General features: G+C 40.0%; 1 protein-coding gene across 4 annotated transcripts in view; it reads left to right on the top strand.

The window, feature by feature from the left end:
- Positions 1-14,494, top strand: part of slc9a2 (solute carrier family 9 member 2) — an 83,543-nt gene that overhangs the window by 64,578 nt on the left and 4,471 nt on the right. For all 4 annotated transcript variants that reach the window (XM_048598059.1, XM_048598058.1, XM_048598056.1 and 1 more), the window contains 3 exons: positions 5,092-5,253; positions 6,287-6,383; positions 13,369-13,491. In XM_048598059.1, the coding sequence (XP_048454016.1) occupies positions 5,092-5,253; positions 6,287-6,383; positions 13,369-13,491 (382 nt within the window). The remainder of the gene's footprint in view (positions 1-5,091; positions 5,254-6,286; positions 6,384-13,368; positions 13,492-14,494) is intronic.

Here is a 14,494-nt window from a genome sequence, read left to right as displayed (position 1 = left end):
GGAGAGATTGATTCAACTGGGCCTGTATTCATTAAAGTTCAGAAGGATGAGAGAGGATCTGATTGAAATGTATAAATTTCTAAAGACTGGATAGACTAGATGGAGGGAGGATGTTTTCCCAGTGTGGGGAGTCTTGAACTAGGGGCCACACTCTCAGGACATGGGGTAGACCATTTAGGATTCAGATGAGGAAAAATTCCTTCACTCAAAGGGTACTGAACCTGTGGAATTCTCAGAGGGCTGCGGATGCTAAGTCATTGAATATATTTAAGAAAGAGAGAGAGAAACATTTAAAAATTTTAAGTGAAAAATTTAAAAGCATTGGGTCAAATGGGAGAAAGTGGGAATGTGGCTTTGAAGTAGAGGATCATATGGAATGATGGAACAGACTTGAAGGGATGAACGGCCTACTCCTGCTCCTAGTTTCTATGTTTCAAAATGCTGAGGTGGGAGGGATGGAAAAACATACTTGGTGGTGTTATACTGCTGAAGTTGGTGGAGAATAATCCTTTGAATACAGAGTCGGGGCAGAAACTGAAGACCAGGGGAATTTTATTGCAGCTCAAGAAGGGGTGAGGGAACTGTAGGGATAAAAGGGGATATGGTTGAGGACCTTGTCCAGTGCAGTCATTGGGGGTGGGACTCTAGTCAGGAAAAAGAAGTCATGTTGGAGCCACCACTGGAAAATAGGACAGTTGGAATAGATGAGACAGTGAGAATAGAAGAATAGGAGATTAAACCTGCCTTGTGCTCTAACCTGCTTCCAGTCTGCTCCACTTTCTGTCTCTTTCACCATGCTCCCTCCCCACAAGACAAATCAATTTTTTGTTCTCCAATATAAGTCCCAGCAATTTTCCACCCCTCTCTTTTCAGTTTTGAATAAGAGTCATATTGGCCTCAAACGTAGGCTCTTTTTTTCTCTCTCCACAAATCCTGCCTGACTGCTATGATTCTTGAGTATTTTGTTTCTGCTTGAGATATCCAACATCTATAGTTTTAACCTCCCACATAAACCTGCATTTGATATGTTTTTCCTTCATTAATCACTCTGACAGACATACAGTATCATCAACCAGCATCAAAGATATGCAGGTTAGGTGGATTGGCCAGCTAAATTGTCCATAGTGGCCAGGGATTTTCAGGCTAGGTGGATCATTCATGGGAAATGCAGGGTTACAGGGATAGGGTAGAGGGTGGGACTGACCGAGTGGGATGATCTTTGGCGGGTCGGTGCGGACTTGATGGGCTGAATGGTCTGCTTCGACACCATAGGCATTCTGTGATCACTACTTGATTTGCTCTGGAATCTCTCAATGTCTTTGTTGTTTCACTATTTTAAATAGAAGAATCTCCCTTTGAAAATCTATATTACCGCCTCCAAAGGTCTGATTCTTTTAATCGATAATTGAGCAAGAATTTATTTGATTGTACTGATTTATCACACCCTTCCTTGTTAGTTTGAGGGAAACTCCATTTGTACTGCTTTTACAGTTTCAACATCCATTTCCTTTCCTGTTGTACCCTTTTCTGAGTATTCCTTAGGCATTTCTTCTCATTACGTGAAAGCATATTATTTTGTTTACACCTGCTTTAGGTGTTACCTTTTCCCATTTATTATTTTGGCATCCTTCTCTTTGTTCCCTTAAAACTAATAGCTTTTTCCCCCAAATTTGCTTTTCCTTCAATTTCTTTGTAGATTCTCATATAATCATTTCCCTAAATGTAACTGAATGTGTGAGGTGTCCTGGATATCTGCCCGAATGTTGTTTCTCGGATCCTTGATATTTGACTTTCAACTACATAAATCTAAAAGGTCACTGGAATAATACTTAAGTATTCTTCAATCAGCATGATTTTGCTATCATTATAAAATTTTTTCTCTAACATTAGTTATTAAAACCACTTACCCTATAGCATTTCTTTTTCTCTTGCAAGTTCTACAAAAATCTGGTTAGCTTTCTGAAGTGATAGTGTAGTGGTATTATGGCGGTATAATTATTTGGAGGCAATGGCCTAATTGCATTGTCACTAGGCAATTAATCCTAAAACCTAGGTAATGTTTTGGGGATCTGGGATTGAATCCCACCATGGCAGATCAAAGCCTGGAATTAAGAGCCTAATGATGACCGTGAAACCATTGTCACTTTTCAGGGAAAAGAATAACATCTGGTTCACTCCTGTCTTTACCTGGTCTGGCCTACATGTGACTCCAGGCCCACGACAGTGTGATTGACTCTCAACTGCCCTCTGAAATAGCTGAGCAGGCCACTCGGTTGTATCAATCGCTCTGCAGTTGCAACAAAGAAATGAAACCAGACGGATCTCCTGGCATCAACCTAGGCACTGGAAACAACAATGGCTAAAACAGCCCTGTCAACCTTTTTGGGTCATTCTTACTAACATCAGGGGGTGGAGGGGAGCTAGTGCCAAAAGTGGGAGAGCTGCCTCGTAGACTAGTCAAGTAAGAGCCTGATGTTGTCTGTAAGGCATGATTCTGTGAGTATGATTATGTTCCAGACACATCCAGCAGAGCTGGTGGTGCAGTGTTATACTGTCAGGAGGGAGTTGCCCTGGGAGGGGGCACCATTGACTCTGGACACCAAACACGGGCTAAGAAACATTGCACATACTGTTCTCCCTCAGCTAATGAATCAGTACTCTTGCATGTTGAATGACGCTTGGAGAAAGCACTGAGGGTGGTCAGAGTGCAGAATGTACTCTGAGTAGGGAATTTCCATGTCCACCACCAAGAGTGGCTCGGCACCAACACTACTGATCGAGCTGGTCGGGTCCTAAAGGACGTAGCTGCTAGACTGAGCCTACAGCGGGTGGTGAAGGAAGCAACGAGGGGAGCAACATTCTTGACTTTATCCTTACCAGTCTGCTTGCTGCAGGTGCATCTGTCCGTGATAGTATCATTGCACAGTCCTTGTTGAGAAAAGGTCCTCCCTTCGTATTGATAATACCTTTGTATCACGTGTGGTACTATCACCTTGCTAAATGGGACAGACTTCGAACAGATCCAGCATCTCAGGACTGGACATCCATGAAATGTGGGCCATCAACAACAGCAGAATCATATTCCAACGCAATCTGCAATCTCATGGTCTGGCATATCCCCCATTCAACCATTATCACGAAGTCAGGGAATCAACACTGGCTCAATGAAGAGTGCAAGTGCGGAACCAGGCATACCTAAAAATTGTATCAACCTGGTGAAGCTACAAAACCAATTTGTGTGCCAAGCAGCAAGCGATAGTGCTAAGTGATTCTACAACCAATGGGTCAGATCTAAGTTCTGCAGTCCTACCACAATGGTGCTGAATAATTAAACAGCTCACTGGAGGAGGATGCCCTAAAAATATCCCCATCCTCAATGATGGCAGATCCCAGCCCATCGGCGCAAAAGATGAAGCTGAAGCATTTATAACAATCTTCAGCCAGAAGTGCTGAGTGGATGATCCGTCTTGGCCTCTTCTAGAGGTCCCCAGCATCACAGATACCAATTTCACGTGATTTGAAGAAATGGTTGGAGGCACTGGATACTGCGAAGGCTATGGGCTTTGACAATATTCTGGCAATAGTACTGAAGACCTGTGCTCCAGAACTTGCCACACACTTAGCCAAACTTTTCCAGCACAGTTACAACTCTTGCATCTACCTGTCAATGTGGAAAACTGCCTAGCTACGAATCCTGTACACAAGACAAATCCAACCCTGTCTACTTCTAATCACCAGTAAAGTGATGGAAGAGGTTGTCAACACTGGGGAAACGACTGAATTAAAATTTTTCTTTATGCTGCTTGTGCCACAATCTTCCTAAATTGTTGAATTATGTAAAGATTCTTTAGGTTTTTTTTCTTTTGTGTAATAGCTTGTAAACTTCAATTAGAAGTACATTGGCAGCCTCAGTTTAATGTAATATAACAAGGTGTAGAGCTGGATGAACACAGCAGGCCAAGCAGCATCAGAGGAGCAGGAAAGCTGACGTTTCGGGTCTAGACCCATCTTCAGAAAACATACTACTACCTCTCAGTTGAATGTATATAGTGACTGACCATATTGGCAACCAAAAATAAAACTTAATTTCCACAGTGAAATCTGGCTTGGTAGAAATTGATTTGTATTAACTTTAATTATAAATCAGGGGGTCTTGGCAGATTGGATTTCAATTGGATTTAACAGGATGTATTTTCTCTATATGTAGAAATGAGTGAAATATCATTCCCATCTTTACTCTTTGATTTCTTGCTTAACTAACTTTTACTCAGTGATTCTTTTTGCCTCTCCTAAAGAGACACAAAGACAGGCTAACTCTGACTCCTTTCCTTAGACTGCTGAAACAGTTTAAGATTTCTTTTCAGTTCTGGCTGTAAGGTTTCTTTGCTGCTTTCAGCCTGTAAACTTGTAGAAACTAACAAATAGCTCTTCTGATGGTATAACTTCTCTACCTCTGAACTTAACCTCTTAGTGGCCCCTGACCAACTGTTTGTAGATGATTCAAAACACAAACTTTTAAGCATTCAGCAATTAGTTTCCGGAGTGCTGATCAATTAGTTCAGCTTAAGTGACATCCTTTCTTAGAAATGATGTTTGAATTCGCTGTTCAAAAATTATTTTCTAACTGCTTTTTAAACAAAAGTCACCTTCATGGAACGAAACCCAAAATTCTATTTACCTTTACTTTAAAATCCAAATCCCCAAATGATGAGAATAAGTTATAAACCTTTATTCCGATACCTACTGTTCTAAAACAGGAGAAGCCAATCATACCACTCTTAAATGGATTGTTTAAAAAAGTCATTAGAATTTTCTTTTCCAGAAACATTCTTCACGGAAAATTCCATTGTCCTGTTTTGTTGATATGTTACAAATTTACTCTGCAAAAAAAAATTTTGGTGAAAAGAGCAGTTTTTATGGTAACATAGTTGATGATAAGGGGAGATTTCTTGGATGTAGATCTATTATAAAATATTTCCAACTGGTTTCTTCCAGGAGATACTGTAGTTCATTGTTCTTCAACTAATGCACTTAAAAAAAAAAAAAAAAAATTGTGAGATCGGAAAATTTTCTCTCTGGCTTTACTTTCAGGGCCAAAAAGTTCAATCGTAACTATTTGTCAAAGCTTTTGATCAGGGATAAAGAGCCAAAGTCCGGTATTGTTGCTCTTTATAAGAAGCTGGAATTGAAACAGGCAATTGAATTGGCCGAATCTGGACAACTCAGTAAAGTGTCGTCATCTGCTTCCCTGCTGTAAGTAAAACATTGCTCTCATTTTAGTTGCATCAAAACTTCCTAAACAGCAATGGGGGAATTAGAAATGGACATTGTCTTGCATGTTTTGGATTTGATGTGGACATGGCTTGAGCTGTATCCAAATTTAGTGAATGAATAGCAGTGACACTGGAGAATGCAAGTTAAAAGCAGTATGTTGTTTTAAAACAGATTTCTAATGAGTAGTTGCAGGGTTGATCAGGTTTGAGTTTGAATGTTAGGACTTTTGAGTCTTTTGGATGGAAATACTGTAGTCCTCAATTTCAGAATCTGTTTGTTTTTTTTTCATTATATTCAGATACTTCTTATTTCCACTTGCATACCTTATCTACATCTCCGAAATCCATATCCAAACCTTTGTTAACTCTAGTCGTGGTTATTCTGATTAGATTTCTGTTATATATCTGTCAATTTGGGGTTTGCTGAAACATAGTCAAGTATGTCTGATTCACCCCGAGATCTACTTACATATTCAAGCAAGGTTTACAAATTTTAAATGATCTCTATTTTCAAATTGCTTCATCTTCTCTCCATCTCCTTCAGCCTACCAACTTTCCTAGATACTTACACATCTCATCAATCTCATCAATTTCTGGCTTCTTAAGTATTTTTGATTTTAATCATATCATTGATCGTGATGCCTTTAGATGCCATGACCTTGAGCTCTAGATTATCCTCCCTATATCTAAGACCAGAAGACATAGGTGCAAAGAGAGCCATTTGGCCCACTAAGTTAGTTCAACTATTCAATGAGATTGTGGCTGTCCTGATACTCAATTTCCCTTTCCTGCCTTTATTCACTTGATACGTCTTGTTTTTTTTCTTCCTTCAGAACACTTCTTAAAAGCTTACCATTTCATCAAAGCTGTGGCCATCCAGCCCAGTAGCTCAATGTGGGTTGGTGTCAAGTCTTGCTCTGTAACTCCCTGTAAGTGTCCTTACATTTAAAACACTGTATAAATGCAAAATACATTTGTTTGGTCTTGACGTGTCTGCTTTTCTTAATTTGCAGAAATAAGAAACCTCAAAAAGTAAAGAATCTGTCCCCTGATGAACTGAAGAACATCAAAGATATCTTGGCTAAAAATTTATACCAGATAAGACAGAGGGTAAGATTGACAAATTCTGAATATTAAATAAAATGTCTTTAAAATTCAGACCTAATAACAAAACAATAAATCTCATGTTCTTCCATTGAGATATTGTTACAGACTTCTGGCAAAACTTTCTTTTTAACTCGAAGAGTTTTAAAATTTGGAGATTTTGTCAGTGTCTTGTCCTGTGGGAAGCACAGTTAACTAATTAAGTCAGTGTTATCCTGCTACATCCCAAAAAACTGTTCTTTCTGTATTCTACAATACTGATGAACCAACAATTATTTCACTTATTTCCATGATCTTTCTCACTGAATGTAACACAGTCTTGCAGTAAAACTACCAAATTTTCATTACATCTGAGCAATGCTGGCATTATTGTATTGATTGTCCACTAATATTTTTTTCCTTGAATCCCTGCACTCCTTGTGCTGATGGTATTTTCTTGACTGCTGGAAAAAAAATCTAGAATTTTGCGTGTTATCAAGTAAAAGTTTCTCCAAGTAAGGCTGCTAAGTGACTAAATGACTTGGAAGAGCAATGGTTCCCATGATTTTACTGCTCTGATCCTTTATTTTGATCATGTTGATAGTCGAAAGTAAATTTTAAGTTACTCCGGTAAGTTCTCGAAACATCTTTTGGCTTTCATATTGAAAATCAAACATAAACAAAATCAACAGACACATTGATATCTTTTCTAGTAAGAATATATTTGGATTCGTAATAAGACACAATTTATGTTCCAGTAAAGTTTTAGTTTCTGGTAGGGCAAAATCAATTTTTGCTTTTTCATAGAAAGTGTTTTATTTTAGTGTATTGCATTCATTAAACAAAGCCTTCAGTTCACCAAACGCCTACCCACACCTTGAAACTTCTGCAATTCAAGGCTTTTCCTTTTCAAAGACTCTAGCACTTTACTTTTAACTTCTTGGGTATTAAGCTCAGTTACTGGTGTTTTATAGTAGAGATTTTCCAGGGCAAATTTGATATGCCGTTCACAAGGGGAAAAGAATATCCAAAGAAAATATCTAATAACCCAGATAATATGAGATTTAGCAACATGATTACACATGCAATCTGCAATAGAACAACATTATCGATTGTTAAGGCAATTTAAACTAAAGCGGCATGGTGGCTCAGTGGTTAGCACTGCTGCCTCAAAGCACCAGGGACCATGATCTGTGAACTTTTAATCCTCCAAATATAGACTCCAGCAGTTCAAACTATATTGTATGTGCTGAGAATTTTCAAAATCCTGGCAGGTTACTTAATTAAAATTTAGCTTGAGGTGCTAGGCCCTGGCTGATAACTGATTTTGAATCTCTTCCATGTAGCTTGAATAAAATAAGGGTGGTGTTTTGAGGATGGCGAAAGTAAATAATTAAAAGAAAGCCAAAAGATCAGGGGAGGAGTGAGGAGAGGAAATGAGAAGGAAACAGAATTAGGAAGAAGAAGAAAATAGAGGCATGGGTACCCTAAAGACTACCTAAGTAAGCTATGCAGGATCAGGAAAGAGGAGTGAGTGTGTAGTTCGAGGCAGTATGAGAATTTGAAGGTAAAGTGGAAATTCAGTGCAGTGAGATCTATTATAGGTTATTTTCAGATTGAAGGTAAAAAAGGGAAATATTTACAGGTTACAAATGAAAAGGTAAATAGGAATTTTTGAAAAATCAGATTAAGAACTAAGTCATTAAAATACAGATGCAGGGCCAGGTGATGTGTTGTACCTGCATAATGTGGGAGCTGTTGGACCCCATTGTGGTTCATTGTGAACACGTCTTTAGCAAGTGTTGGTTGCTTGAGGAACTGCAGTTCACAGTTGATGAGCTGGAGTCTGAGTTTCAAAAACTGTGATACGTCACTAGGGGCAGGGGAGTTCAAGTTCCCTAGATACTGTGTTTTAGGAGGCAGTCACACCTCTTAAAGTAACTGCCTGGAGCTCAGTCAGTGGTCAGGGACCACTGCTGCGAGAGGAAGGTCGAGAGATCCAAGAGGAAGTGCTGAAGGATCCTCAGCCCTTGAGCTTATCCAATAGGTTTGAGATTCTTGCTTCCTGCGTGGACGAGAGTGGGGATTGTAGGGAGGAAGAGCAAACTGATTGTAGCACTGGGGTACAGGGAGCCATTCAAAAGAAGGGAGATAAAGAGAAATGTAGTTGTATTCTGGGATAGTATTGTCAGGGGAATAAACAATATTCTCTGTGGCCAGGATCGAGAGTCCCGATGGCTGTGTTGCCTGCCTGGTGCCTGGGTTCAGGATATTTCTTCTGCTGCCCAAATGAACTTGGAGTGGGAGGGTCAAGATCCAGTTGTTGGGGTATACCAATGACATAAGTAGAAAGAGGACAGCAGTTCTGTTCAGGGAACATGACTGGCTAGGGGATAAATTACAATGCAGAACCAAAATGGTGGTAATCTCCGAATGACTACCCGATCCATGAGAAAATTGGCACAGGATCAACAAGATTAAAGAAGTCAATGCATAGTTTAAAGATTAGTGTGGGAGGAATGGGTTTAATTCATGGGACATTTCCATCAGTATGGGGAAAGGAGGGAGCTGTTCCAGTGGACTGGTTCCACCTCAATCATGCTGGGACTGGAGTCTGTGGACAGGCCTGTGGATAGGGCTTTAAACTAAATAGTGGGAGGGTGAAGCAGGGTTCAGTTGCATGGAAAATTAAGACAAAGGTTAAAGGAGGGGAGAAGGCTTAGCAGAAGTTCTTAAAGTTTCCAGAACAAGTAATAGGACATAGAGAATGGAAAGGCTCAGGAATCTAACTTCAGCACATAGGCGGACAACTATGAGAAAGAGGGAGTCAACACAAGACTGAGAATGTTGTACTTAAATGCACACTGTATACAAAACAAGGCAGACGAACTTGTAGCACAGATTGAACTGGCAGTAATGATGTTGTGGGTATCACAGAGATGTGACTGTATAAGGGGAGCAGGGCTGGAAACTAAGTGTCCAAGGATATGGGCCCTTTGAAGAGGGCAGGTAGATAGGCAGAGGGTTTGGGGTTGCCTTGTTAGTAATAAATGAAATTAAATTGATACCAAGAAGTGTGACAGAGTTCAAGGCATAGAATGTATGTGGGTAGAGTTGAGGAACCACAAAGGATAAAGACCCTGATGTCAGTTGTGTAGGCCTCCTAGCAGTCGTCACGATGTGGGGAAGAAAATAAATGAGGAGATAGTAAAGCCATGTAGGAATGGCAGTATTACAATAATCATGAGAGACTTCAATATGTAGGTGGACTGGAAAAAGCTGGCTGGTAGCAGATCCCAAGAAAATGAATTAATGGAATGTGAATGAGATGGGTCTTCTTTTTGGAGCAGCCCTTTAGGGAACAGGCAATTGTAGATTTGGTGACGCATAATGACGCTTAAGGGAGCTTAAGGTGAAGGACCTGCTAGGGAACAGTGACCATAATATGACAAAATGCATCCTGCAGTTTGAAAGGGAGAGACGTGAGCAAGGATCTGGCTAGAGTTGATTTGGAAGGGGAGCCTGGCAGGGAAGATAGTAGAGCATCAATGGCAGGGGTTTCTGGGTGCAATTCAGAGGCACAGCAGAAGTTCATCCCAAGGAAGAAGTAATACACTAAAAGCTGGGGGTGAATGAAGTAACCATGGCTGCCAGAGGAAGTCAGGAACAGCATAAAAGCAAAAAAAAAATTACAATGTGGTGAAGATCAGTGGGAAGCCAGAGGACTGGGAAGCCTTTAAAAACCAGAAGAGGAGAGCTAAAAAAGGGGAGAGAAAATGAAATATGAGGGTAAGCTCCCTGGTAATGTAAAAGGAGATTGCAGGATTTTTGTTTTTAGTGGACATTAGACTCCTGGAAAATAAGGCTGGAGAAGTAGTAATTAGGAACAAAAATGATGGAGGAACTGAATCTTAGTCTTCACGTTGAAAGACACCAGTAGCATACCAGAACGTCAGAAGAGTCAGGGGCCAGACATGAGTCTATTGGCCATTACTAAGGAGAAGATGCTGTGGAAGCTGAAAGATCTGAAGGTGAATGAATCACTGAAACCAGATGGACTGCATCCCAGAGTTCTGAAGAAGATAGCTGAGGAGATTGTGGAGGCGTTGGTGCTGATCTTTCAGGAATCACTGGAGTCAGGGAGGGTCCTAGAGGACTGGAAAATTGCTAATGTAACACCCTTGTTAAGAAGGGAGGGAGGCAGAAGACAGGAGATTATAGGCCATTTAGCCTAACTTCATTTAAAAGATCTTAAAATACATTATTAACGATGAGATTGCGTAGTACTCGGAAGTGCATGGCAAAACAGGGCAAGTCAACACAGCTTTTTCAAGGGGACGTCATTCCTGGCAAATCTGTTTAGAATTCTTTTGAGGAGACAATGAGTAAGTTAGACCAATGAGATCCAATGGAGGTGATCTAATTGGATTTCTAGAAGGCCTTTGACAAGTTGCCACACATGGACTGCTAAATAAGACAAGAACTCATGGAGTTAGGGGCAAGGTACTTGCATGGGTAGAGGATTGGTTGACTGGCAGAAAGCAGAGATTGGGCATAAAGGGGTGTTTTTCAGGATGGCAGGTAGTGACTAGAAGAGTTCCACAGGGGTCTCACATGTTATACATTAACAAACTTGATGAAGGAACCGAGGGCATGGTTGCGAAGTTTGTAGGTGACACAAAGATAGGTGTAGGGACAGGTAGTTTTCAGGAAGCGGAGAGCTGGCAGAAGGACTTGGACATGCTAGGAATATGGGCAAAGAAGTGGCAGATGAGAAACAGTGGGAAAGCATGAGGCTACGGACTTTGGTAGACTATTTTCTAAATGTGGAAAGGCTGCAGAAATCTGAAGCACAAAGGGACTTGGGTGTCCTAGTTCAGGATTCTTCTAAGGTTAACATGCAGATTCAGTTGGCAGTTCGGAAAGCAAATGCAATGTTAACATTCATTTCAAGAGGGCTGGAATCCCAGGGCTTGTCATATGAGGAGTGGATGAGGACTCTGGGTCTGTACATGTTGGAGTTTAGAAGAATGAGGGGTCATTGAAACTTACCAGAATACTGAGAGGCCTGGATAGAGTGGATGTGAATAAGATGCTTCCACTAGTAGGAGAGACTAGGACCCATGCGCACAGGCTCAGACTGAAGGGATGACCCTTTGAGCCTGAGATGAGGAGGAATTTCTTCAGCCAGAGGGTTCTGAATCTGTGTAACTCATTGCTGCAGATTGCTGTGGAATCCAACTCATTGATTGTATTTAAGACAGAGATAGATAGGTTCTTGATTGGTAAGGGGAGCAAGAGTAATGGAGACAAGGTAGGAAAATGGGGTTGAGAAAGTTATCAGCCATGATCAAATGGTGGAGTAGTTCAACAGTGGGCTGAATGGCCTCATTCTGCTCCTATATCTTATGGTCTGATACTTCTATCCTTGGCTGAAAGTTGTTAGCCCATCAAGTGGAATAATTAGCTGACATTTATCTATGGAAAAATGTGCTCGACTGTGTTAACTCCACTAGATAAATTTAAGTTGCACGTACAATTGTTACAGTCAAATCTGGGGAAGCAGGAATAAGTTCTTCCCCTTTCATTCCTGAGGATGTAATAACAGTTTGAATTTTTAAAAAGATATGCTTTTTCTGTTTTGGTATATATTTATTCATGCACAAACTTATGTAAAAAACAAGCCAATCGTATCTCTTTAGTAGCAAGTAGTGAACTTGTTTTGTTATTATGACTCCCTCAGTTAAAAGTATAAACATTATTAAAAGGTTAAATCTGTCCTCAATCCTGAGAGTAAGAGAAATACGAACATGCAAGAAAATTGAACAATTTTTAGGAGAGAAATGAGAAGTTGAATGAAAGTTGAAGTCAATAATTATATGTTCTAATGTTGGTCTTGAAGTTCTGATCAGGTTGCAGCCAAGCTAGCTATCTCCTGGAGATGGTTACTTTTAATTGACAATTAGTCCTTTTCCAGAGTGGTGGTATTGCATTTGAAATTTATTTTGTTTTTACATTATCCATCTCTGTGTTGTACTCCAATTTATAAGATTGGAAGAACAGCTGTCTGTTCTGTCCTGTGGACTACCTTGATGTTGACTTCTGTAACAAACAGGCAAGCTTATAATGCTAGCTCCTTCCAGGTAGAGTTTCAATCATATAACAGCAATTGGCACACATCAGAGGCAATCTAGTATGGACTTTTGATTTATCATTGTTAGAGTTATCAAGATGTCATTGAAACAAATGGGGGTGGGGCAGTCCTCAGCTCATTTTTTTTATAATGAGTTTCAGTAGATTTTTGTCTCTGGTCAATCCTGCAGATGAAAGGTCTGTTTATCATCTGCTTCACCTACCCTAATGAAAATCAGCTCTTTAGCAATGTTGTTGAGGCATCTGTTTTGTAATTTGCTCTTGGAGCTTAGTTCACTTGTAGGTCTGGTGGCTTCTACAGCCGTTTTAAAAACAGTGTCCTGACTCATTTAAAAATGTTTTCTTCCAAGTAAGTCTCTGGTATTAATCATTAATGGATTTAAAACGTAATAATCCGTGCATGATAATTGCAAGATACTGTGACTCGATAGAGATTTAAACTGATCATTGAATGATTAGCATTTCTTTTCTGTAGTTCAAAGTGCACATCTTGAAAACACACAATTCATGGAAAAAGTGCTTAGCAAAGTTTTTTTACAGCTAAATGTGCTTTATGTATATCAGCTTGAAGCACCTCGCAATGTTGAATTTCACAGCCTGTTCTTCCAGCTGAAAATATAAGTTTCTCCTACAGTACATGAAAATTGGTGTCTTGTCAGGAAAAAAAATGCAATCTCGTATCAACATTTCCTGAATGCAGCTCATGAAAGATTACAGCAGTGCTGAAAGGATGGAGTGTGTTGTACAAGCTGCTGCCATATCCACTGCTCCATGTACTTGTGACATTTGAGACAAACACTTCCAGTACTTGCATTGATAAATATTTGAGTTCATATACGATAAAATTGTTTAATCACAGACACCATCATACAACAGACACAGTCTGCCAAGAGAGGCCAGTGAGAATCAGGTCAAAGAAATCCTAATACGACGACATGGCAGTCTACGGGAAAGTATGCGGAAAACAAAAAGAGCCCAGCAGGTAATTCCCCAAAATTTCCACCACTTTGTATGTTCATTTGGCATTACATGTAGAACATGAATTTATTAGATTGAACTGCTTGGTTTTCACCATATGAGCGGTATTATTTTCAGAAACTGTGTATGATACTGGTACCAGTTTGGTTAAGCAATAGTATTAAAAATTGAGCAACTTAACAAAGTAAACACAGTGTATGGTTATGGATTCTATACATTTCAAACCTTTTGGTAGAGGAAAAGTGTGCTCTAGTGACATGAGAAATTTATCCAAATGCTAACAATAAGCTATGTGGGGAGAAATGAGGGGATATTAGCAGGAAGTATGTAGGAGGCAAGATCAAAAACACCTCTTGTTCTCATTTTTGGAAAAAAAGTATATTATTCATCTGATTCAACCTCGCGTTCAGTACAGGGGAGATTTATTTGCTTTAATTTTTACATGGGATAGCCCCTTATACATTACCTAGCTGTTAGGGTTTTGGCTTGATGAATAAACTTGAGGATGGATTTTTTTAAAAATTCAAAGTTGAAGTTTCAATTGGTTCCCCCTCGCCCTGCTAGCAGTGCAATTGGTGATGAGTGAAAGGGGGGAAAATGCCAGTTTTAACCTGCCTTCTTCCCAATCCAGTTAAGATGGTGGCTGAGTAGCAGCGCTGCGTTCGAGCTCCTGAGCTCATTTGCTTCCACCTGTTTTTCTTTCTTTTTGCTTTTGCCGTTTCTTTTTCTCCCTTTTTGTTTAAAGTCTCTTGCTTCAGCAAGATGGGTTCTGCCCGAGGCATGTTCCAGGACCCGGTTGTGGCACCAGTAGGAGGAGATCTCAGGCAGTAGCATCAGCAGTAGCAAGCACTCAGCTACTTGCAAAACTCCAAACTGTGGCTTGGCTGGGTGCTTACATGGAGATAAGACTTTCATATCTGGATATTTCTCCTTCCTTTTGGCTTTGCTTCCTTTATTTCTGCTGTTGATTTGTAATCAGGTGTGTACCAAGATGGCACTGGTTATGT

The sequence above is a fragment of the Rhincodon typus genome, chromosome 6 (genome assembly GCF_021869965.1).
Source record: "Rhincodon typus isolate 14 chromosome 6, sRhiTyp1.1, whole genome shotgun sequence".
NCBI lineage: Eukaryota > Metazoa > Chordata > Chondrichthyes > Orectolobiformes > Rhincodontidae > Rhincodon > Rhincodon typus.
This window is presented reverse-complemented; position numbering and strand designations above follow the sequence as displayed.